This window comes from Anser cygnoides, chromosome 1 (genome assembly GCF_040182565.1).
Source record: "Anser cygnoides isolate HZ-2024a breed goose chromosome 1, Taihu_goose_T2T_genome, whole genome shotgun sequence".
Lineage (NCBI taxonomy): Eukaryota > Metazoa > Chordata > Aves > Anseriformes > Anatidae > Anser > Anser cygnoides.
In genome coordinates, this window is record NC_089873.1 from 12,827,533 (window position 1) to 12,849,817 (window position 22,285).

The 22,285-nt window shown below is 39.4% G+C and overlaps 1 protein-coding gene across 16 annotated transcripts in view; it reads left to right on the plus strand.

The window, feature by feature from the left end:
• MAGI2 (membrane associated guanylate kinase, WW and PDZ domain containing 2) overlaps positions 1–22,285 on the plus strand; it is a 771,534-nt gene that overhangs the window by 691,668 nt on the left and 57,581 nt on the right. For 10 of the 16 annotated variants that reach the window (XM_048068443.2, XM_066990186.1, XM_066990188.1 and 7 more), the window contains 5 exons: positions 2,888–2,929; positions 8,277–8,368; positions 13,491–13,683; positions 14,655–14,741; positions 16,722–16,970. In XM_048068443.2, coding sequence (XP_047924400.2) covers positions 2,888–2,929; positions 8,277–8,368; positions 13,491–13,683; positions 14,655–14,741; positions 16,722–16,970 — 663 coding nt within the window. The remainder of the gene's footprint in view (positions 1–2,887; positions 2,930–8,276; positions 8,369–13,490; positions 13,684–14,654; positions 14,742–16,721; positions 16,971–22,285) is intronic. The other 6 variants (XM_066990180.1, XM_066990181.1, XM_048068444.2 and 3 more) reach the window with 3 other exon arrangements.

The window sequence follows — 22,285 nt, forward strand, 5'->3', positions numbered from 1 at the left end:
TACAGAGAGGGAAGACACTTGGGATGCTCTTTTCGTACTAGTGAATCCTCTACCCTCTTCCTCTGTCTGCACTTTGAAGGTCTGTTCATGGTGGAAGTAGTAGTGGGCAGTCTGGTCTCTTTAGCCTGGCCTCTCCAAATATGCCTTCTGCTGCCACATTTCCTGAGAGGTGGATACAGGGAGATAAATGCAGTCAAACTTTAGAAAATGCCAAAATGAATTTAATAGTAGGGAAATGGAAAGTTTCAAATTGCCATACATAAAGGTTAGCTTCCTATAAAAAGTATTTCAGAGCTTTTTATAAAAACAATCTTGCTAGAGTCTGTCAGGGTTTGGTAAAATTACCAGTTCAGTTTGTTCTAGGCAGATACAAGGTGCCAGAACATGCACAGATGATGTGCATTCTGCCTAGCTGAGGACTAGACGCAGTGGTCCTTCATCTTCCCTTGGAAGCCACTGCTCTGCAGAGTCTTTGAGCCTGGAGCTATGAGAGCTTTGGAAAGAGCTACCTATATCCCTGCGTTTGCCATAGGCAGATGTTGCTACTAAAACTCTTTCTTATATGTTAAATGTTATTCAAATATCATCCCTCTTTAAAGTTTTTTACTGGTTGCTAACAGTTTGCCTATCTCACGAGCCCAGTCAGTTAGATGATACTCTATTTTTCAAAGTGCCAGTGAAATAATTACAAATATCCTGCACTGCACACAGACAGAGACTGCTGGTGGCAAATTCCTCCCGAATGGAACATAGTTTTGGTCTATTTACAAAAAAATTAAGGTCTACGTTTAGGTTTATCTTTCTGTCAATCGTATGTTTAAGACCTTTTAGGCTTGATTCAACATCTTCAGCATAGCAAAATACCAAGTTTCAGAGGTGTGAATTTCTAAACTACAACAAAAACAAATGCTAGATGTTGAATGGTAAATTATGAGTAGAACTTATAAATAAAGCCATGAGACTTTATATGAGGTTCTCCAGAGGCAGAGCAAAGACACCCATATGGGAGTGTATACTCCCAGTACAAGCTCTGAAAGAAATTAGATCATTGACGGTCACTTTTGTTTGGCCACAACAAAAATTTGCCAAACTGTACTGCTAACTTAAAAAAAAAAATCTTAACATAGCAAGTTGTTCCCTGATTTGTCACTGCGCACAGTTGTGCTTCTTTCACTTTACTCACTTTGCTGCTTGAGACCAAATCTAAGGGATATTAGGGTGACTGGAAGCAGAACTGGAAAAAGAATTAACCAATCTTACAGCAGCTCAAAGGAGTAATTCTAGCTCGATGACCACCAGAAAGGGCTTGGGTCCTTTCAAACATAAAAGCTTATCGAGACTATCAAGATGAAATTGCTTTCTGTACCTTAAAATCATTCTGCCTCTTTTAAAAATTCCATTAAAATCCTGAAAAGCTGTGGGTAAAAAGAACCATTTCTCCACGTTTGCAATGGAGCAGCATCAGTTTCAAAGGTGCTGATTTTGGGGAGTTGTGCTGATAGAATAATTTACATTTAGATAACACCTCTCATCTCAAAGGATCCCAAATCACGTTAAAAAGTCTAAAGCATGTGAAGGAACTCCTATAACCACCAAAGTAAAGGCATGCAGCCACCTAGAAACTAGAACACTATAGCCCATATGACACAACTTCCAACACAACAGGTGAACATGGATACAATCAAAACACCATATTCAAAGGGCTTTTCCCATCCACTCAAGTCCCTAGACCGTATTTTAGGTAAGCTGGATATCAGTCTTGTGAATTTGAGCAGGTCATGGCATGGTAGATACTCTAACCCAAAAAAAAAAAAAAAAAAAAAAAAAGTCATAAGACATTCAGTAGCCTCCATCTTTATTTTGGGGGAAATGTTTTTATCCTAGAGCATTTATTCAGTATTGACTCAAGTGAACTGTGAATTACTCAGCTGCTATCACTGCTACCTTTATGAAGCAGTCCACCAGAAGGCCAGGCAGGTATCTTTAGTCCAAAATCTTTCAAGGTGATAAAGAGCTGTTCATAAATGAAATAGTGTCTTCTCATTTCCCTCTCTACAACCAAATAAGGCTCAGCTAAAAGTGCTGCCCTCCAGTGCATGCTCTGGTCTCTTTCTGCCTGGAATGACGTACTTATTCCTATCTTCTGTCTCAGGAAGATAAAATTCACTCATCTGTTGAATCCTTGTCCTACAGATGCTGATGTTACAGACCTTACCATATTCATACCATCAAATATGACTGGCAATTATATTTTGGTTTAGATTCACGTGAACACACTAGTGCTTTATTTGCCTATTTACTGTCAGTAGGCCAATGCCTACTTCTTGTTTGGGATGTTTTGCAACTCACTCTGGATGCTGTAGGGATCATAAAACAAGCTCTTAGTTACAGCATTTAAAAATCAGCAAAAGAAGTGTAACAGAATTCACCTATAGATTTGTTCCTGACCCCTCTAATACCAGCAAAGTATCTGTATATGTTTGCAGCTGAATTGAATAAAAGTAGTGGTCAGGTCAACTAAACATAGTCATTAAACTTTTCCTTTTATTGCTGTGCTTGAATAAGCACAAATATTGTCACTATTTTCCATAATTTTGAATGCATTAATACTTTTGTCTTCATCATAAGCAATGTTCTGTTAAAGGAACGTTACCATCTTTCTATCCCTTTCGCTCTGCATAGAAATGGACAGGGAGGTCTACATCTAGCAGGAATATGTGCATATACTGCCTAGAAAGTCAGGAAGGGGGGGAAGAGAAAAAAATATGTGCAACAGAAAGTGGAAACTGCCCTTTGGTAATTCAAAACACAGCAGAGAAAGTGATGCTGCATCTTTAAATAAATTGAGAAATTTATTTCAACTTTGATTCCCCATTTTCCTATTCAGAACAAGTGCTGCCCAGGACTGGTTTTCGAGTGGATTCCTCTGGCAAGTATTCTTCAGCCTTCATTGTCCTGTAAACTAATTGTCCTTCATTTTATGTTTTAGTAATTCTTCTTTCTTTAATCACTTCTCTAGAATATGGGCAGTCATGGCTGCCAAGTCACCATTTTATTTTTGTATGAGATTTGCAGGGTTATAGAAGGCTCACTCTAAATCTTTTTTTTTTCTTTTTTTTTTCTCTTTTTTTTTTTTACACAATAGGTTTATATTTTGAACACGGAAAAGTATTCTTCTTTTTCTTCAGACAGTTTTTGTGTATGTTTTACAATGTATTACATCTGCTTTCATATGTTAGTGTACACTTTTTAACATAAGAATATTTCTCCATAGCTCATGCCCAAAACTTAGCTTAAGCATTATTTTGCGCAAAAAAAAAAAAAAAATAGATTCATCTTCATTTGCAAAAGAACAAAACTGCATTATGCAGACCCAACCATTCCTTGTTCCCATACATATCTTGTTCTGAAATAAAAACTAAAAGCAAGTGCTTTCAAAAATAAAAGGTTTTAGTGGTGTGTGAATCAACATCTGTCCTGTAAAATGGCAATGGATCTGTTTAAAAAAATCCTGATCTGATCTTAAGTGAACAGTTAGAACAAGGCATCCCATACAAAGGCTGTTTTGACGATCCCATTAAAATCTTTTCTAGTCTTACACAGCTCGAACAAGGCTCCTAAATTAAATATGATTTTGTGCTGGTTTTGCATACCACTTCAGAGTTTATACATTGAGTAGGTTAGAATACTTTTTTATTTTTTACTTGAATTATTTTCATAGTGGAGTCTTTATTTACTAGCTTTTCCTCTCTATAAATATGAAGATGAAATATATGGCTTTTAAAATGAAAGTTGAGTACACCCAGAAAGACTGCAAAATTATTACAATGAAGCTCTTCATGTTTCTTTTAATTGCAATATGGATGAGATTTAATAAAAAAATAAATAAATTAAAAAAAAAAAAAGAGTCATTCTCAACACTAAAAGCATCACTCAAAATACCAGCTTTATCACTATAAAAATCACTTGGAACTTGTGTGACTTGACTCATACAGGAAATTAATTAATCATCTTCAGGAATATATTTTCTCTACATACCTTTAAGAAACAATTGTACAATGTGTAACTCACCTTGGAATTCAGAGGAATACAGTATAGAAATGTAGCTGAGGGTTGATAATCACATCTGCACATTTGAGAACTCACTATTGTTCAGTAGCAATCTATTCTGGTGCCTTTACATTTTAAGCAAATTCCCTGTCTTCCAGGAACCAAAAAGCAGAATTTCCCAATGCTCTTTACCATCCTCACTGTGCAGCAATGATCATATCACAGCTTGCCCAATGTCACTCTTGAATTCATGGGAGCCAGCTGGTTTTATAACCTAGCAGTGATTTGGTTTTGTCTTTTGTAGACTAAATGACTCTAAGAAAATTTTCTTTTACACACAGACACACAAAATAAAAAATATGCTATAGCTATAAGAAAGCAATGAAGTTACTAACAAGGAAACAAAAAGTTCTTTTTCCAATATACACATGCAGAAAAGTAAGGGATGACAGGGGACATTGTCATTCTTGCACAAGATACCTGTATTATGAAATCAGAAATATTGACTTTAAGCTGAAACTCTGTTTTCAGTGAAACTGGTAGGAGATGGGACATTCAGGTGAATTACATTGGCTAGAAGGAAAGCTGTGTAAAAGACTATACTAATTCAGCCTTGGCTTGACTCCTGTGCCTGCAGACCTGCTCATTGCTTCTTACTTGGCATGATCCACAGGTTCCAATCTAGCTTACCAAGGGGAAAAAAAAAGACCTGTTTTCCATAATGAATTCATATTAACCAACAGTTTGCTGTATATTGCAAGGCACAGGAGTGTCATTTTACTGTAAGTATAGGTAATTTCCTTTGTGAGTATGATCAATTGAAAATCTGCTCCAGCAAGAACAGACAAAATTTAGTTTATCTAACAATCCTTTGCAACGAGAAAAAGAACCAGAATCATAGAGAAGTAAGCACTGAAGAAATGTCAGAGGAAATGCAATCACTTACCTGGGTAAGAGTAATTGATCAATGTACACTTAGGAATATTGAAACTGCTGGCACATTATAGTAGGGATTTTTAGTAAATCTACCAAGCATGGGCTCCTGTAATAAGAATGTGTAGTAGCAAATGACTTACCTAGCTTTAGAAAAAAGGAAAAAAGGAGATTTCATCATCAAGTCTTTAGAGTATATTTTCAGTTAAATAATACCTAGCTACCAGTATGGAGATAAATTGAGACCTAATGAAAAGGATTCGGCGAAAGGCTGGTTGTGTCAGAATAAGCTGGTAAAGGATTTTTTGCCCAAACAAGTGATGCATGTTTAATAAATCTAGAATTCAACAAATGTTTATTTTCCTAGATGTCAGTTATAATTGATGTACTCCATGTTAGCCTGGAGAAGACAGTACTTAAGACGTAGAATATAAAAAGGAATGGCTAGAAAGTGGATAAGTAATTATACTAGAAGAATAGTTTCTGGATTGAAGGGATAATATTAGTGATGAGCCTTGAAATAAGTCTTCTGTGTTTCATTAATGACCTAAGCACAAAAACTAGGGGTGGGAATAAGGTCCCCGTTCAGCCACATAACCTCGGATATCTGTGGTGTATCTGTCTCCAGACCAGTGGAGAGCTGGTCTGTGCAGCCAAGGGAGTCATGTCATCACACCAAGCATGAGAGTTAAACAACCAGCAATAGCAGTGGAGGAAATGTTCTCAAGTACATTAGTCAGTTTATGAAGATAATAATATATTACAGTGAAAAAGCAAGTAAAATCCGTCAGTAAAAACTCTGGATGAGGCAGGTGACCTAGCAACGAAGGTCACAAACTGGCACAGATGTGCATTGTCTTCTTTGCTTATGTCCTCCCTGGTAAGGTCTGTGTGTTTTTTGCCTCAGAAGTTTGCGTAACAGAGAGTCTAGCTGGACTAGATGGCCCAGGGATCCTTTCTAGTCCCATGTTTTGATTGCGTGGTGGTACAGAAAACATCATTTTTAAAGGCAGCTATCAGTGGACTGGGAACTGTTGGCAGAGAATGTGTTCTATAGACTTTCCACCTTTTGGGGAGCAAAGGCTCTTCTGAGCAAGGGTGATGGCCATAGTCAGTCACAAACTGTTAGAGCTCATAGAAAAGAAAAGTATGTCCACATGCCTTTTCAGGGTCAACCTAGCTTACTTAGTCCATTCTAAACAGGTAGAAAAGCAGCGTCATTTAAAAAACTTTATACTGCTTATTTTGGAATCTGGTGCTAGCATTGGTTTGGATCAGCTTTGTAAATGTATGTGTTTGAGTTGATTCTTCATCTCAGCGTGGCAAAGTGTGTACTCTTCATAATCGGACATTCTTACACTTTCTTAATGTATTCCAAACTCTGCACATCCACTCAGGTGTGTAGGAAAAAAAAAAAAAAAGTAGTGCTTGATTTGTGTCAAACCGCTGGTGTTTCCTTTGACTGGTGCCTTTGACTGGTGCCTTTGACTGTCAGACTTCGCTATAAAAGTTGATCCTAGTGTGTCTATCTGCAAGGTCCTCTCCCTAATACTAAACCCCAACCTTGTAACACTTAGGCACAGCAAATTAAGTAAGGGCAGAGTGTTGCTTTAATCTTAGAATTCCTTTGCCTCTCATGACTTTTAAACAAAATTTGCATTAGTTTAACACGCTGTACTTGCACAAACTTCATGTGTTCTTTTATTCAATGTTGAGAAACATCAAATAAATTGGGAAAAAAAATCATAATAATAAGCTTTTAGAATCTTTTTGGGATTCTCTTCTAAGTATATGAAAAGCAAGTTTGTAGGGAAAGGTAATACTTTCATTTTACCAACCAAAACATTTGGGACAGATTGTCTCACTCATACCAACATATCTTGCTGCAACAATGCACCATGCTGCTGTCTAGAGAGGATTTTTATGGCATGATCATAGTATAGAGCCACTGCATGTAGTTCTGCATCTCTGCTTTTGCAAGACCTGACAAGACTAAAACAGTTCTAATTCCAGACTGGATCTGGGATCTGCCCAACTCAGCAGTTTGGTAGGTGTCCGCTGATGCTGTCGGGGGATCTATAAATGAGAGTGGCCGAAGCATGGTATTTCAGCCATCTGTAGTCTCTCCCCTCCTGAGGAAACAAGACATGACTGGAGACATTAGAAACAGTTGGCTGGAATACACCTACCCATCCCTTTTTGTCTTTTGGGGTTGGCAACAATGTCTAAATGTGCACCTAAATGTGCAACAACTTATAGACTGGAGTGCAATTTGTACAAAAGACCACTCTTGTTCATAACTGTCCTACTTTAGCTGATGAGCCCAAAGTATTTCAGACAAAGCAATACTCAAAACAATTTCCCACTACTTTAACTGCTTACTATTCCACTTTATACTATTCAAAATTTTATTTAAAATTTCTCTTTTGCTCTTCGAGTGCATCAAAACCCAAAACAAGAAGCTCTTTCAAATGAAGATAAAGGTTCTTTTATAAGAAACTGAGTTTTAAAAAATGCTACTTTCCTGAACTCAGATATTCCAGGACAGAATATATGTTTACAGGCACATTATGCAGGCATATGGAAGCACAATTTTAATGATTCATAAAGCTGCTGAGACCTTAATTGAGTAGCATTAAGGAGTTCAAGTTAATGATGTTAGCTTTCAGTTTAAACCTTAAGACTCAGAGGCTTATAATGATAGCTTTTGTGAAAACTCTTTATTGACGGTATTACCTGAAAGTGGAATACTTAAAAGCTACATTACATAAAAACGACATACTGTTTTATATGTGTGTGGAAGTAAAATGGCCTATAATGATTATTCATCTTTTGTAAGTTGGATTGATAATTTTTCTATGTATCTTTATCTCCCATTTCAGTTTATTTTCTTTAGGTTTTAACAAACTGCAAGGAAAACGCAGATTAAATGCCAGAGGTGGCTGAACAGAAAAATATTATGCAGTCAGTCTTAGGAAGAAGGCACCTTTATAACCTCTATTTTGGAAAGACTTTTCCTGTACTGTTCGCCTGTGAATGTGTTGTAGCTTGGGTTTAGTTTATTTTACTGAACATAATCATCCTCCAAGACACCTGCATTTTCAAGTGTCTCCTCCTTGTCTGTGTACAACACATTGTGTCCCATTTGTTTCCACCAGCTCTAACCAGGCTGCCATTAGTCATGTGCAATGAACACGAGGTGGGGAGGGCAGGGTGGTGGAGAGGGGAAGATGGTGCAAATTCTCAAGGCAAAACCAAAATGCTTTGCTCAGTGGGATTTCCCTTTAATCCAGGTCCCGATTACAAGGAGCTGGATGTTCACCTTCGGAGAATGGAGTCTGGTTTTGGCTTCAGGATCCTTGGAGGAGATGAGCCTGGACAGCCTGTGAGTATTTTTTCATGACTTTCCGTGTTAGAACTCTAAAATCCATGTAAAGTTCAAAAATATATTACTATATAGCTGAACCCAAATGAACATCATGTTAAGGTTATAAGTAAAAGGGCTTTTTTGTTCATCCATAGAAAGACAGGGTTCTCAGGCTGTCGACACCTGAAAGATGTCACAGCCAATGAAGCTAGAATCACCAGGAATTCACCAGTTCGAAACAGCGCATCACTCAGCCCTTTACAGAGGTGTGGCCCAGCATCTTTTCATCCTGACTTTCCAAGACTGTTTTAACTTTAAGCAGTAGATTTTAAAAATCAAATTATATAAAGCTATTCATAACTGTGTACAGTGTAGGCAAGCTATATATACGCATAAGTTTCAAAGGTACTATTCACAATGCAGTGTATTTCAAGAAACACGGGAGGCTCCACCAGGGAGCGATAGTGAATGTTCCGGGTTAGATGACAACATCCTGTGGTGCATCCAACATAACAAAGGTAGCTGTATACCTACCAGAAAGGAGACATCCCAATGCTAAAATTGATATTTACTGCAAAGCCAATACAGATTCATAACAGGTGAAAAATTAAAATAAAATAAAATTCTAAAATAAAATAAAATAATTTTTTAAATGTGTATTTTGGTAAAAAAGTGAAATATATGTATATAAATACAAAAATTAGGGGAGGGAAGGCAGAGTTAATACTCCTTCAGAATAACTTTGATGACATTACTGTGTTTTTTTAGGGAGAAGTAATGCCAAATTGATACTGATAACATTTTATTCTCTCAAACTTATATGTTCTGAGTCCTGTGTTTCTGCAGTGAACTACTTCCAAGGAAATATATAACTAGTTGATAGATGTATATATTCTGTATTCAGATTCATACAGAATAATACAGTTGTCATTCAAGCATTAACATTAACCAACACATGGTTCTGAGAAACAAAGAAGTTTATCTATGTTAAAATAGTCAACATCTGTCAAAGTACTGATAAATTTTAATAGCTTGCTGATGCCTCTTGTAATAAGTAACAAACACACTGTGTTCTAAAAAAAAGATATTTCACAAGTGCAGATTGAAACACAGAGACCTTATGTTAGACTAAATATCTTGGAATGGATTTGCAAAGCTAAGTAAGGTGCAGCAGTACAGAAGGACTTCAGTATCAAAACACTTTCACCATCTACACTTGCGGCGTGTCTGAATTCCCTCTGGCATCTTGCTTCTGCCATGGATCTTGTCCCACTGCAAGGCCACTGAGCTGCCATCTTCACACTCTCCAGCTAAGCATTTTTCCTGTCTTCTCTGGATGACCCAGTCAACATGCATTCCCAAAGCTTGTCTACTCAATGAAGCCAAAAAGGAAATCTATTAGGAGTTAGAGGAAATGGTCTGTTTTATCCTGCAAAGAACTGACGCCAATGGAAGATTTGGAAATCTCTCTCTACCTGTTTTAGACTGTAGCATCTAGTGGCACTTCCCACCTCCCAGGAAAGTGCCCCTGGCTACAAGGATGCTCAGTAGTCTGTGAAAGAGTCTCTCTTGGTCTCTCCTTCAGTGCTTTTTTCATTACAAATGGATAATTAGGTAGCATCTGGGAGTGAGGGTTTGATTGGCTCTGCAGTTCGGAGGTTTATAACATTCTCAAGGGGAAAAGTGCAGCTCAGATGCCTCATCTAGAAGATGATTATTTATATAGAATGGAATTATTTCAACCTAAACGAGGGAGAGAAAACTGATTTAGAATATCTAATACTCTGATGGTTAGGAATATTTGCTTGAGTTGCAAAAGACCTGAATCTATGTCTCTGCTCAAAAACACAGTAGCGTAGGAATTTGGAAACAAGTACTTTGCCTCCCAGTCATATGCATTATGCACTGAACTTTTGTAGAGGAAGCAGCTCTTTCTAGTGGTTCTTTTTTCAGCAAAGGACTGACCTGGCTTTACTGTCTAGAGTCAAAAAAAGATTCATAGCTGGATACCATGTGGAGAGATAAGCACCTTGCTGTTTTTGAAGAGCAGGACTGAATGCTGCCTTCTGTGAACCACCTCCTAAGATGCTTCACTGTCCTACTGAACAATTACTCTCAGCCTGCACTTAGCCTTAAGGTCACTGCCCTTATTTCAGGTCTTGCAAATACAAAAGTATTTCTCCCCCAGACGTATCAGTCTAACAGGATTTAGGTCTCCCCACAGACCATGTCTCAAAGCCCCCGGGAATGAAGGAGAACCTAGCTTAAGGCTGAGAAGCCGACAAGGCAAAAAGGTGCCTTAGCATTAGATAGTGCAGCGCTGACCTTCTCAGCTCTCACTCCCTCTTTGTTGCCCATCTACTTGATTCTCTGCTCACTTTCATCCCTAGTAAAGAAGACAGACATACTCTACTTTAAAAAATACATAAATAAATAAAAATAAATATATATATATATAAAAAATAAACTGGTTTGTATTCAAAATACAAGAGCTTTTACCTCTGTTTTCTCTCCTCCACTGCTTCCCAGCTCCCCCATGGACAGCCCACCCACAGACTTCTATTCCTTTCACCTCCAGAAAAGGAGAGGCAGTTTCTGCCTGTCCTCCAAACCCCTGCATTTCCTATGAAACAAGAACTGAGACACTTTGAAATGTTTGTTTCAGCTCTCCTGCTGTGCAGTCAGGTAACACAGAACAAAAAGAAGCTTTCGCTGGCTTTTGTCTTTGTGGTTTGGTTCCTAAAAAGGAGTATAGATTCTTCAGTGTAAGGCAATAAGTTTCTCAAAGAAGCAGAATCCACATAAAGTTTTTCAAAACAATTATACTGACACTATAGAGGGACTGTAACATAGTTCCTTCTAGTTATATCAGCTACCTGGACCTTACAAAGAGAAAGTGATGTTGGAGTAATCTATTTTCCATATTTCTAGGCACAAAGTTTCTTTTCCAAAGGAGCGACTCACATTTATCAAAGTATTTCAAATCGCTGTCCCAAGATGGGGAAGTATTATCTCGATTCTTTTTATGGTCAATGCCAAGAAGCAGACATTTCTAAGACATAACAGAGATCCATTGAGCAAAGAGTTAGGATAATGCAGACCATACATTAGGAGCTCCTGTTTTTAGCAGTGATCAAAGAAAGAGTTCGGATTATTAGCTTGGATTTAGACAACGCAGACATTTAAAATTAGGTGAGATGAATTACACCTCTTACATCTATTTCTTAAATTTTACTGTCCCTGTGAAGCTACTGTGTTATAATGAAACCAAAACACAAATTCAAATACTTAGCAAGAGTCACAAATAAATTAAATATCAAAACAGAGATTAACAAGCATGAGTTAATAAAATCCAGACTTTGGTTTCAGATTATGCTCTGTCACAGTCTTCCTAGACTGTGCCGGTTTTGTTCAAGAGTCAATTCCATCAGTGAGATGAGTAACACGATCACATTCCACTGTGGACATTGGAAAGATCATCAATAATTACTTAATTTGTCAAAACTAGAAGGAGTTTTTACACTTTGCAGTAGATACTGATGATCTACCTTGCCGTGAGCAGCCTTTGTCTTTCTTTAAAGTTTAAAGATGCACAAATTGTTCAATACTTTGGCAGCCTAGAATCAATTATAAAGAAACTGCAAATGCCCAAAGGAGGAAGTTAGCCCCTACAATCGCAAAAGCTAAAGAAGGCTACCACACATCTCTTTCCAAGACAACTAGAAGAAATCTTACTCATATGAGATGCAAAAATATAAAGGTTTTGAGGATACTTTCTGGAGATCTAGCTAAACTTGGCTTTGGATAGCTCTTTTACTCTCCAGTGAAGGAGCAGAAATACATATTTCATAGCTGGATTTTGTACAAAGAATTTTCCAAAGCTTTGAGGCATACTCTTTCAATGTTTGAAGAGCAGAATAGAGAATCTGAAAGAACATCTCTGGGAACTCAGTCTGGTACTGCTTAACAGGAACCCAGAAACACCAGGAAGCAGGAAAATGCTGCATCTTGCTCTCTCTTTGCTACATTTTCTAAGCAAAAGTGAGCCAAAGGGAGGAGAGAAAATGGGGAAAATTCTTCAGGCTCCTTGTGGGGAGTTTCATTTAAACACTCTGCTGGGGGGCTTCCAACTCTGCAGCTGAGACCACAAAAAAACAAGACCACCTGCATGGCTACAACATCTAGCCTTTCAGTTCTTCATGAAAAGCAGTATGTGATGGCTTTTATCTTTTATTATTTAAAACGGATTGTCACACGGCGTGTCATATCCATCATTCTGTGCTCACTCTAACACTGAATGGGAGAAAAGAAAATTTGGAATACGCTCTGTGAATGCTTTAATATTCTTTCAAAGAAAGCAGGTTTTGTTTGAATCAATCTTGACTGTTCTACCAGTTATTCCACGGGGAAAATATATATGTCTTCTTCTAATAAATTATGTGAATTTATGTGCATAGAAAGTGAAGAAAGTCATTAAAAGGTTCTGAACAGATTTTTTACTAGTTTATATATCCCATACAAATTACATTTAAATGTCGATTTGGGAAAACAACATCTGCACAGAGTAAGCTGACATTTTTTCACTTTTTACATTTTGCTAATCAGTTACTACCTGTACAATTATTCATTATGAGTAATAACATTTGATATAGCACCCTTTTTTTCCCCACTGAAGAGCCACAAAGCAAACTTTATGTGTGGGGTCATTTCCACCACTAACCTCAAGTGTATCATTCCAGGTGCTTACATTGTGCACCAATGAGTAGTCTATGACTAATTAATTTTAAGTCAAGAGGACCTTTACATGGAATTAATCTGTATAGATTTTCTGCAAAATGTAGGGTATCTAAAGTCATTGCCCCTTACAGATAAATTGTCTTGATTTGAATATAACAGGTAGATAATCCTTAGATTGGGATTTTACCTTCTCACCAAAGATAAGAGAATATCTTCAATCACACCCACAGAGCAGGAACACGGCTTTCAGATGCACACAGATCTCTTCACTTACACTGAGTCACGAACTAAATTTCAACAGAAAGGGAAAATCACTACAGCATTCATGGGGAAAAATGGGAGGCTACATATGTCTGTGCACTCAGTATATGTATGTCAGGGTTTTGTTCCTTTGCCACCCTAGATCCTCATAGGAGCAGTAATTGCGATGGGCTCAGCAGACAGAGATGGCCGTCTCCACCCTGGTGATGAACTGGTGTATGTAGATGGGATTCCAGTGGCCGGCAAAACCCACCGATACGTGATTGACCTTATGCATAACGCTGCCCGAAACGGGCAGGTGAACCTTACCGTGAGGAGAAAGGTGCTACCCACAGGTGAGTGAAGAAGACTGGGAAGAACAGAGCTCAGTGCTGTCAGCACAAACAGGTGCTGACAAATTGAATGTTTTGGGGTTTTTTTTGTAATTTGAAGAAAAATAATTGTAAATATGTTTCCCTCATTTATGTGATAAAAGTGCTACAGCTGAGTGTTGCTTCCCTCAGAAGTGGGTATCACATTGGCAGCCCTGGTGTGGTGACCATGAATGCTCTGGGTTTGTTCCATGCTGTCCTGCTCTGTGCTGTCTCCTCTTGTCTCCTTCTGGGACAAAATGTTTGCATTTGGTTAAAACTGTTAAAGCTGACTGTGTGAATAAGCATTTGGAGAAATTCTCAAAGCCTGTTAACTGTTTAGGGCAAGGATTCATTTCACTCTTGTATGTGTTAAAAGCCCATTTCTGGTCTCACTGATGTCATTTGGAGATTCACACACACACACACACTGCAAGGCCAGCTGGATGAAAACTTTCTGTACGGCAGAAAAGGCTGCTAGGAACAGGGCCAGTTCCTCCTTTCACGCAGACATGTTCAGAAAATAAACCTAAAATAATATGAAGGATCTAAAGTAAATAACACCTTTAGACTAGCCTGGTGCAATTACTGGAAAACACACATACTTGGAAAAATGCGTGGCAGCATCTATTAAAGTTTTAACGGGAGAAGCTGCTGCTGTTCCCTTGAAACTTTTTCGTACACAAGGAAAGAGGCGTTATTAATCAGTTTTTTAGATTGGTGTGGTTAGTGCACTTCGCTGAGACACCAGAAATGAGCAAACCCCTGTTTCCAGCCTGTCCTCTCGTCAGCCTCCCTGTGCCTTAGATCCGCTGTCGCTGCCTGAGCTGCTCCCCTTCGCTCTCCTGCCACAAAGCCACCCCACAGCCATCCCCGTGTCCTCAGTGCTCCCCTCCCCATTGCAGCCCCCCCACTCCGCTCCCGCGGGACTGACTTTCTTCTGTTACTGACTCCAGAGCCCTCCAGCCAGAAAGGGCCCCCTCCACCCGGCGCGACGCCCCCTCGCAGCTCCCCCAGCGCTAGGAAAATGGCCAATAACCAAGGTAATACGCCGAGCGTTTCGAGTTAGGGCCTTGCCCGGCTCTGCCGGCGGTAGGCGCAATTAGTAACAGCGAGGGGCAGCACCAAAGGGATGTCAGCCCTCACTGCTGCTTGTTACATGTTAAGTACGAGGGTCTATGAGACACGCGGGTCCCCCGGCACACAAAATCGAACAAGCTGCTAAAACACCTGGAGTTATTCTTAGGCCCTGAGAGTGCCACGCTGGGGAGTACCGCGTGTAACTCATTAATGTTTAAGCATTTCTGGAGCTGAACAGGATTTTAATTTTATGTCTTACAACACGAGCTTTGCGGGAGAATTTTAAAATGAGTGATGTGGGGCATAACTGCAAAATGCTGTACTAGCACGTCAAGCCCGATCAATTCAGCATGAATGTGAGCAGCAGAGGGAAACAAGGCTGCCCTCATCCTCCTGGCAGCCGGTGTCCGTGTTTTACCCAGCCCTGGCCTGGGACCACCGCTCCGCAGACACTCACCCCAGCCTGGGACTGATAGCCACCACTAGCAAGCTCCGAAAAACAATTTGGTTAGGAAAATGTGGTTACCTCAGAACAACGAGGATTAAAATGCCATTTCTCCACAGGCAGAAGCAAAATGTAATTTTTATGATGAATATCTATCGCAAAATTGACAATCAAATAGCTGTTTAAACTTTTTCTCCTTTATCTTTCTTCTACTGTACTTAACGGCATTCAGTTGCATTCATTTATGGTCAAGCCAGCTCTTGGTCATTCTGCAGGGTAAGATAATTTCCTTTCTGTTGCAGCCATACTGTCACAAAGGGTATCCAGCTGTCTGAAACATGACAGCCAGAAAATGAGATCTCTCTTGTCACTGACTATGGCATTTAGTTGCAGATTTGGTTCAATAACTTGTGGAGATTTTCAATTCTAACACAGGAGTATAATAATTGTTTGTTTTTCTTCCTCTTTATTCTCTCTAATCACTTTATTTCATAGTTGCACAAGGACTCCTAAAGGACACACCTGACTGAGAAAGCAACAGTCTGGACTTGGATGTTGTTTATTTTATTAACATATACACACTGAAGGTCTAATTTGCAAGCTCCCTTCCTAGGATGCATGTGTGCATGCGTAAGCTCTGCACATTTTCAGCAGAGCCACTCTCATCATTGTGAAGAGAAAAATTGCTTACATTTATCTTAGAGTTCTGTATTAAAAATGTCAATAAATAATGATTTGTGTAAACTTAGATCTGCAAGGAATATTATTTTTTTTTCCATCTGGAAGTGTAACTTTACTGTTTCCAATTGCCCAAATGCTTGTACTAAAAAAGTGCTTATTCTCACAAGATTTAAGTTGCTCCCTATTTTTGCTACTATAAGGCAGCAGTAAAGTGTGGATGGCCCCCATTGTCGCTTTCCAACTCATCACATAAGAGCATCTTCAAAACCTTTAAATGAGTACTGCTCCTGTGATGAAACCCATAGAAAAACTCTGTGATTTTTTTTTTCCTTGTATAACTGCTCTGTTCCATAAATGTCTTTTGAGCATGGTAATCAATTTGTAAGAAAGACATTATGCAGCTAATGCTAATTACTCTATGTTAGCTGCCTGCTTAAATTCTTTTAATCCAAACACAAATAATTTTATATTGGATTAGACGGTCACATTTTCCTCTTGATGACAGATCAACCAGCAGGCAAGGGAATAGTGCTTGGTAACATTTTTGCAATCCAGATAGTCACTGTTTCTTAGTTTCCTTTCCGTTAGACAGCTTAGCACTGAGTGTTCATGCTTGTTTTATCTGATTGCCCTTGAAAGCTTTGCATAATTGTGTAGATTCCTGTCTCTCTGCATCTATTACAGCTCCTAGCTTAATACTTGCGGTAGTCTGGGCCATAGACAGTCAAGTGTATTCATGTTGCATTAGCAAATGTACTGTAAGTCAGAGATCCACTGAGCAAGCCAGTCTGTAATACTGGTATGACTTATATTTTAGGAGAACCATGCCCAGAGAATGGCAGAAGCCCAGGCTCGGTGTCCACGCACCACAGTTCTCCAAGAAGTGACTACGCAACTTATGCTAACAGCAATCACGCTGTCTCTAGCAGCAATGCTACACCCCCCGAGGGCTTTACTTCTCACAGCTTGCAAACCAGCGACGTCGTGATCCACCGCAAGGAGAATGAAGGTTTTGGCTTTGTAATCATCAGCTCCCTGAACAGGCCTGAGTCTGGGTCCACAATAAGTAAGTAAATCATGTTTTTCAGCCCTTATTTTTCCAAGTTTGCCCAAGTAAAAAAAAAAAAAAAAAAAGAAAAAGTAATTTAAACCTGACAACTGCTAATTAATCGCTGCACTGATTAAAGCTGAAGGGGCTCTCAAGGTTGCTTCCAGGGGCACTGTTTGTCTGCTGTGTCAATACAAACCCAAAGGCTATCCAGCCTCTAAGGCACTGTTTCACCCATGCACAACAGAATTCACCTACAAAGTAGGTTTTCTCTGTTCCTGTATACCAAAGAGACAGTGGAGAGGTAACCACCGGAGATATGTGAATAAATCATTCACTCACATGCAATTGAATTACTTTTTTTTTTTTTTTTGTCAAGGTGAAGTTCAAGAAATTGAAATAAAAGCTGAGATCACAGCAAACCCCACGACTGCACCTGTCCAGTTAGGGACACTGCAGAATCAACTGGACAACAGGGAAGCTGGTCAGACAGAGGTGCAGGAAGGCTGATTTCTTTAACTGGCTGGATGGTAGATAGTATTGAAGTTACCACTGAGTACGGGCATGATGAATACAGTGGTAAAATCAGATATCAAGGATTATAGCTCACTTTTATGTTTGCTGGGTGTTGTGGTTTAACCCGGCTGGCAGCTAAACACCACACAGCCGTTCGCTCACCCTCCCCCCTCCCTCTCTGGGATGGGGGAGAGAAACGGGAAAGTGAAGCCGGTGAGTTGAGATAAAGACAGTTTATTAAGACAGGAATATAAGGAATATAAGGAATAAAATAATAACAATAATAATAATAATAGTGATAATGATAATAGTATTAACAATAATAATGTGTAAGAAAACAAGTGATGCACAATGCAATTGCTCACCACCCGCTGACCGATGCCCAGCCTATCCCCGAGCAGCCGGCCCCCCCACCCCGGCCAGCCACCCCTATATATTGTTTAGCATGACGTCAGATGGTATGGAATACCCCTTTGGCCAGTTTGGGTCAGCTGTCCTGGGTCTGTCCCCTCCCAGCTCCTGCTGCACCCCCAGCCTGCTCGCTGGCAGGACAGAGCAAGAAGCCGAAAAGTCCTTGGCCTGGTGTAAACACTGCTCTGCAACAATTAAAACATCAGCATGTTATCAGCGCTTTTCTCATCCTAATCCAAAACATAGCACCCTACCAGCTACTATGAGCTACTTAACTCTGTCCTAACTGGAACCAGGACACTGGGGCTCTACTTCTTTGCTTTGATATCTGCATCCGGCACCATTTGAGATGCCCAGATACATCCAGGGAGAGGGCAGACAGATGTGACAGAGGACCTGCAGTCCTATCTAGTGCCACCTACAGGTACAGGGGCACCCTTGAGTGTTTTAAATGGCACTGGAAAACCTATAATTTAACTGAGTGGAGCCTCTTGGGAGTGGGAGGCATAAAAAGCTTTGAAAAGATACACATCTCCTACCAAATCCATCTGAAACTGTGAGTACTAGCCACTTCTGAAAAATCAAGACAAGTGAGAACATTTGTCATTTTGCATATTACAGCCTAATGCAATCCTTTCTTGCATTTAAAATATGTTTTGAAGAAACTGTTCTTTAGCCCAAAACAGTTTCCTGAGGAAATAAAATAACAATTTCTACTTTCAGGGCCACATTTCGCTCTTATGCATTCATAAGAGAAAAGCAAAGAAGAAAGTACTGGAAAGCCATATCTCACAAGAGCAAATGATCTCAGAAAACTTTTCAATACTTCATGACCATGCAGATATTTAGAGTTCTTTTCGTATTACCTCAGCTGAATTTCAAAATTCTGTGATTGCCAGAATTAATATTGCAACAAAGCCATGGATAATTAGCCACTTGAGACTCTTAAGTTTTCACTTTCTTGAATATAATAGCCAATTGGAAGTTCTCTGCAAAAGATCAGATGGAAAAAATAAATCATAGAGAACATTGAAATACAAACATTAATCAGTTAAGCTAGCTGTGATTTTTTTGAGAAAATTATATCACAGGATTTGAGGCTGGGGAAGATGAAGAGGGAAAGAGCAGAGGAAGACAATATGCCCAAACAACCGAAAGTTCTGTGACCGGAGTGCTCTGCAGAATGTAACAGACACAGGTTCAAGATCCTGCTTTCCTCCCACCCACCAAAATATTCTTTTCTTTCCCACTGCTACATAGGTAGTCACTGTTGAACCTTAGCTGAGAACCTCCAATAGTAACTGAAAATGGCAGTCTGCTGTGGAAGTGACAAGCAAATTTATTCAAATAATAACTGCACTGAATTTCAGTGATCCCAAGAACCACCCAAATCCTAAGTTTTAAACAACAGCAATGAACTAAAAAAGGAAATTTGCTGTAAACAGTGACAGAACAGAGAAGAAAATACCATTTCTGTGTGAATTCTGTTCCAAAAATATAAGAGAAAAAATAAGCTGAAAATGACATAATCTGTCAGCAGGAATAAAAATAGGCTAAAAGTCATCGGCCTTTTGAATGTTAAGGGAGGTTCATTTTTCTTCCCTAATATTTATTTGGGTTAAGTAATTTGGGATGTAATAACAAAAGCACATCCAGTAGATTGAGGGGAAATGACTATCCCCCCTTAACACAACACTCATCAGATTCCATCTAGATCATGGCATCCAAGTTTCAAGCCCTTTGGTACTAGACAACATAAACGAGCAAGTTCAGCAGCAGCTACTGAGACTTCCTGAGGTCCTTCCAGCTGGAATTAATGTAAAATCCTTTGATTAAAATGCACAGTCAGATGCAGAAAGCATACTAACAGCAGGTAAGTATCAACTGGGCATAGGATGTATAATATCAAAAATATAACTTACATCAATATCAGAATATGGATCTGCATGGCACCATGTCAAGTATCTTGGTAGTCACTTGCTTCTTGTAACATTAGTGTATTAATCTGGTGAAATGCTGTGCTGTAGTTCCAGTGTTTCTGGTTTCAGAGGCACTTGTTGACAGCTTACGTATCCCCATGTGTGCTGTGTAGATATACCCTAAACATACACAATTAACATGACATTAACATAACATAAACATTAATATAGAAATTGCAAAGCAACTCTGAAAGAATCAAAATGGACAAAAAAGGTCAGAAAAGGGAATATCTTGTAGTGCAAGGTACTGATATGCACAGCATAGCCTGAAAAGTCATCTCACTGGGAACATCTTCAGGGCAAAGAGAAGAAGCATTCATTTGATTTAAGAATGTTTATTTTGATATCTTTATTCCTTTCTCTACTTTCTTGTCAAAGTAAAAGACTTGAGGACTTGGAAGCGCTAAGTATCAGCTTTGCTTTTACTCAAGAAGGTAATTAATCATGCACTGAAAATATTTTCCTCATTCTCACACACTTTTATAATCAACTAATTGCAACAGCTCTTGCTCAGTACAGAAGTGTGAACCTTGTGTCACTAGGAGCTTGAGCTGCAAGCACTGGTGCAGTCAGTCCGAGCTCCTACCAGCATCAGACCCACAGGCTTGTGGGTTTGCTGCCTTGCAGTTGGCCCAGAGCTCAAGAGGATACACAAAAGCTCAGCCTCTGGGTGTCTGCCTGGTGTGTTATAATCAGGATGTCATTCTTCCTCCGAGACCTACAGTCTTGGTCATCTTTACTCTTGACAAGCTTTGCAAGGGGTTCGAGTTGTCACTGTTGATTTACAGGCTTGCCTTTGCTTTGCAGAAATTTTCAAAATACTAAAAGCATATTTTTACCCTTGATGCAGATAACTAATAAGGACATTATTAGGTAATGGATTATTTTCTCACATTTTGTGATAGGCAGCACTGTAGCTGTCATTTTAATAAATTATAATTACATAGCTGGGAGCCAGCCTTTACATCTGGACACAATTTTGACTCACTGGTGCTTGCTTCAGCATCCAATTCTTGTGGCTCTTTTCTCTTCCTTTGTTCTATAGTGACAGAAATTTCGTATCCCCTTTGTCAGAGCATTACTTGGCATGTTCTTTAATTCGGCACAGGGGATTATCTTGCACCAAACTAGAATTCTGATGTGGGGCAGATCAGGAGTGGAGAATGAGTGACAAGGATTGAATGAAGAGATTTCACAGGGCAAAACAAGGGCATAGACAAGGTCATCCATGCTTTAAAATTATATCAGCAAAAGAAGATGAAGTGTATAAATAAAGAACTGTGTTTGAGTGGTACATCTAGGAGCAAGTCATCTCGCCTAGCGCAGAGCCCCGAGGATCTTAGAGCCGTAAGAGATTAAAAACCAGAAATTCACCTGGCCAGGCTCCTGGCCTGTTCTTAATGAAAGGATTAACTTCCACTGCCCCTAAAACAGTTTATCACACTTTCCCCTAGACCCTGTCCCAAGATTAAAGGGTGCCTTATCTCCCATTCCTTCACCAGATGGGCCACCTAAATTTGACCTTACTCCTTGCTTTCTATTGCTAGGCAGGCTACACATAGTTTATCAAAATTTTGTCAGCTCCAGTGGTATTCCTGTAAAGAATTCAGCGTCACATGCCCAGCTGAATGCCTAGAAGCTATAAACTCCAGTTTTTCGCTTTCAGTTTGGCATGGATCCCAATGGCTGTAGCCTCAGGGCTCTGTGGAAGTCTTCACAGGCTCTGTGGCTGGGCTGGAGGCCTCAGTGGCTACACTGAACAAACTGGCCTATTACTGGAGTCCCACTCCGAGGAATACTTTTATGCTTCTCCCAGTAAAAATATCCCCAACTCGTGTGGTCCTGAAAGGCAGGGGTCCCCAGTATCCTGCCACAAGCATTGTGGGAGACTATGGAGGTGCAGCTATGTCTAAGGTGGCATTGTCTAACATGACAGTATTGTCGTATTGCAGGTAAAATTACAGAAACTCAATTAATTAATATACATGTTGAATTACATTTAGAATAATACTTAATAGTGTGTGTCCTCTGTGGTAAAACTACGTGTTTGTGGAGCTTTCTAGGGTATCACGATAAGTTCACTATCTGCATCCCACAAAAAGCACTTGGAGTCAGCTGGAAATTGCCAAAAGATCTCCCATTGAATTTGTCCTTGAGCTTTATGGAATACACTTGTCCCTACCAATTTCATACCATCCTACTGCTTTTACTTTGTTTGGGATGCAGGTCCTTGCAGGGAGAGAACTTGTGAGCCACTGTAAATCTCTGAACACCCTAATTTCTGTAGAAAAGAAGCATGTGCTCTAAACTAATGTTAACTGAAAACTGCCAGTGAAATGGGAAAATTGGCAATATCGCAATGGATCTTACCATAACAGGTGTTGGCATTTAGCACAATTATAAATTGAATATATATATATACACATA